This window comes from Cyprinodon variegatus, unplaced genomic scaffold, assembly GCF_000732505.1.
Source record: "Cyprinodon variegatus isolate N-32 unplaced genomic scaffold, C_variegatus-1.0 Scaffold670, whole genome shotgun sequence".
In the NCBI taxonomy this organism is placed as follows: domain Eukaryota; kingdom Metazoa; phylum Chordata; class Actinopteri; order Cyprinodontiformes; family Cyprinodontidae; genus Cyprinodon; species Cyprinodon variegatus.
This window is the reverse complement of record NW_015151123.1, coordinates 24754-27672: the sequence shown is the minus strand read 5'-3', so window position 1 is coordinate 27672 and position 2919 is coordinate 24754. Positions and strand designations below refer to the sequence as shown.

Genomic DNA, 2919 nt, shown 5'->3' with positions numbered 1-2919 from the left:
TTCTGCTCCCCAAAAAGAAAAGTTATCTTTTATTTCTTATGTATATTGTTTATTATTATACTAATGGTAATGCTTTTGAAATGATTAATCACATGAAGCGAAACACGAGGGATAAGGCACTTCCTTAATATCTCTAAAGATGGTTGAATTTTCATCATTGTGACACCAAAGTAATCAGTTTTATGCCTACTAAAGTCTAAAAATAGTAATTTGAAAGTCAGCTGTAATGTGGTTAAAAGAAAAGACAAAAAAAAGCTTACTTTTACAAACCCTCGCTTCTGTGCTCCATTTCTGGTTTTCGCCACATGTAGAAATGGCACTTCCCATGAGATAATAATCCTCTATGCAGGAGTATTGGACTCTGCTTCCAACCATGTAAAATTCTTCAGGATTCTATTAAAAAAAAGCAAAAAAACAACTATCAGTATTTGAAACAATACTTTAAACATAACATTAAAGTTAGCAACACTGTTAACCACCCCTTAGTGGCGGAGTTCCTCAAGGCACTATTATCGACCCCATATTCTTCTAAAATCATAATTGTGAATTTAAGGTCCCTCGTACTGAAATTGATAGTTTTAATTCTTTGGAGAATTAAAACTCCAAAGACTTAGACAACTTTTAATGTCGTTTTGTATACACAGAGTTTACACAAAATGAAATTTTGTTTAGCACAGCTTTTAAACAATAGATGCGCAGCAACTTAGCAGTGAAATTAACATTTCCATTCCATAAAGTGCAGCAGTGATCAAATGTGAACAGTGTTGAAAACATTTATTAAATAATAACTTTAAAAGTACATATTTAAATTATATGTCTGTGCATCTCGATAAAATAAGGTTCTATACACCAAGCATCCGTCCTGATTGTGTTTTGATCATTCTTTTTGGGACTAAATAAAATTCTAGCACCAGGTACAATGAGGTTCGTTAGTGAAAAGTACCTTTTCACTAACGAACTAAGCCAGATTATGTCAACACACAGGCCCAATCCCAAACTGGCCCCTAAAAACTACCCCTAAGCACCTACCCTCTGTTTAGCACTATCCCTTTGTCCAGTGAGTCTGCATCAGTGCAGGCTAAACATTTAAGCCATTTATTACAGTTAATCTTGGACTTTTTTTTTTTAATTATTGTTCCAAATCCGCTTGGAGCTGCTAAGTGGCTTTAGCTGCATTACTCCTTAGTTTACCCCATGGCTCTAATGAGCAGTATTGTACCTTCTTTGTTATTGCAAATATACACAAAGGGCTTTATTTAATAACACTGAGCAAAAACACAAAGCATAAAACACATAAATAACAGATAATAGACCAGTAGGAAGTTGCGATCTTTCAGAAAATATTTTGCATGCAACCAGAGAAAGCTACTAGCATACACATTTTGGAAATTCCATATAATGTGACCATATATCTTTAATAATTGTAAAAAAACAAAAAAACACATTGAGTCAGTTTATAGTTCATTTTTAGTTTCTTTCTTTGTTATGTATACAATTGGAGAAGCAAAACATTTGGAAAAAAAGAGGTAGGCACAAAAACTGTGACAGAAAAACTACTTGAAAAAGAACAAAGTCTTTGAAGAGCGCAGACCTCGGCTAAGCACCAAATTTTTTTATCTCACAGTGCGAAGTAACGCTATCAGCTGTAGTTTTGACATCAGTGTAACTGATTCCAATCTTTAGGGGTGTTTTTTGCCATTGCTGGTTTTCCGTCCCTCATTTACAAGATAAAAAATACTCAGTGGTAAATGGTACCCAGGCCTAAATTCAACAAAAAGGGAAAAATGAATTTATGGACTATCGATTCCCACCGTCCCTTTGCATACTTTCTCCTGTTTCTAGCCTCTCTCGGCTCTGACCCTGATTCTGTTCCATGACCAACAAGTTCTGTTTTCCCTCTGGGATTCCAAGATAGAGACTAGGGCTCTAAGTGAGTTCCTGTCCCTCTGTCCCAATTTGTCCAATTTCCATTAAACGGCACAAGTGAGATCACCACTGAACCACTTTTCAGAGCATTCTTAACCTCATGGTCTTGGTGCTGATGGTTGGTTTTTCCATCTGTTCACTTGCAGTGTTGGGCACGTTACTTTGAAAAAGTAATTAGTTATAGTTACTAGTTACTTCTCCCAAAAAGTAACTGAGTTAGTAACTGAGTTATTTCACAATAAAAGTAACTAGTTACTAGTAAAAGTAATTATTGCGTTAGTTTTGCAAGTGTTTGAAATTAATAACTGGGGATGTCTAATTCTGAAATCCTGTGTTTGGGTTGTTATAGATACTGTAACATGTAGCTATATCTGTCTATCTATTCCATCCATCCATCCATCCATATTTCTCTCTTTCTCCATATAGGCTAATGATCGTTCACGCTCTCCGTAGTTCCCCTGTGGCGCGAGAACAGGGCGACTGTTGCGCGCCTTTAGCGAGCATACGCATTTCCTCTCGCTTGCGCGGTGAATCGTGCCGCCGCGCTGTGCGGAGACGCAGGGGAAACCGTATCTGATGGGGAAACACAGTTCGACGTAACACCAGTATTTCCATCTGGAAAGCTCTGTTTTGCCACTGGAGTCCTCCTCACTCTCCATCCTCCCCTCTAGCATGACGCGCGCACGAGTCCTATCATGAAAAAAGGTCAATTGTGCGACCTGAGTAACGTGCAGTAACGGGGTGTCGGCAATTGTAACCGCGTTATAGTTACAGTAAGAGTAATCATTTTGATTACTCGTTACTAAAAAAAGGTAGCGGCGTTAGTAACGCCGTTACTCCCATCACTGCTCACTTGTCTAATTAGCCCTGCGGCTGATTATCGCCAATCTGTTTCACCAGTTTCCCGCAGCTATTTATGCTGCTTACTTTCCTTCCATCAGCATCAGATTTTTTGTGCTGTTGTGAGACTAACTCAGTCATCAAGTGAGTCTC

General features: G+C 38.0%; 1 protein-coding gene across 1 annotated transcript in view; it reads right to left on the bottom strand.

Moving 5' to 3' along the window:
* The window catches only part of LOC107097072 (complement component C7-like), a gene marked incomplete at its 5' end in the record, with an annotated part of 24036 nt that overhangs the window by 5374 nt on the left and 15743 nt on the right, over window positions 1-2919 (bottom strand). The window contains one exon of the mRNA XM_015394064.1: window positions 261-393. Within this exon, the coding sequence (XP_015249550.1) occupies window positions 261-393 (133 nt within the window). The remainder of the gene's footprint in view (window positions 1-260; window positions 394-2919) is intronic.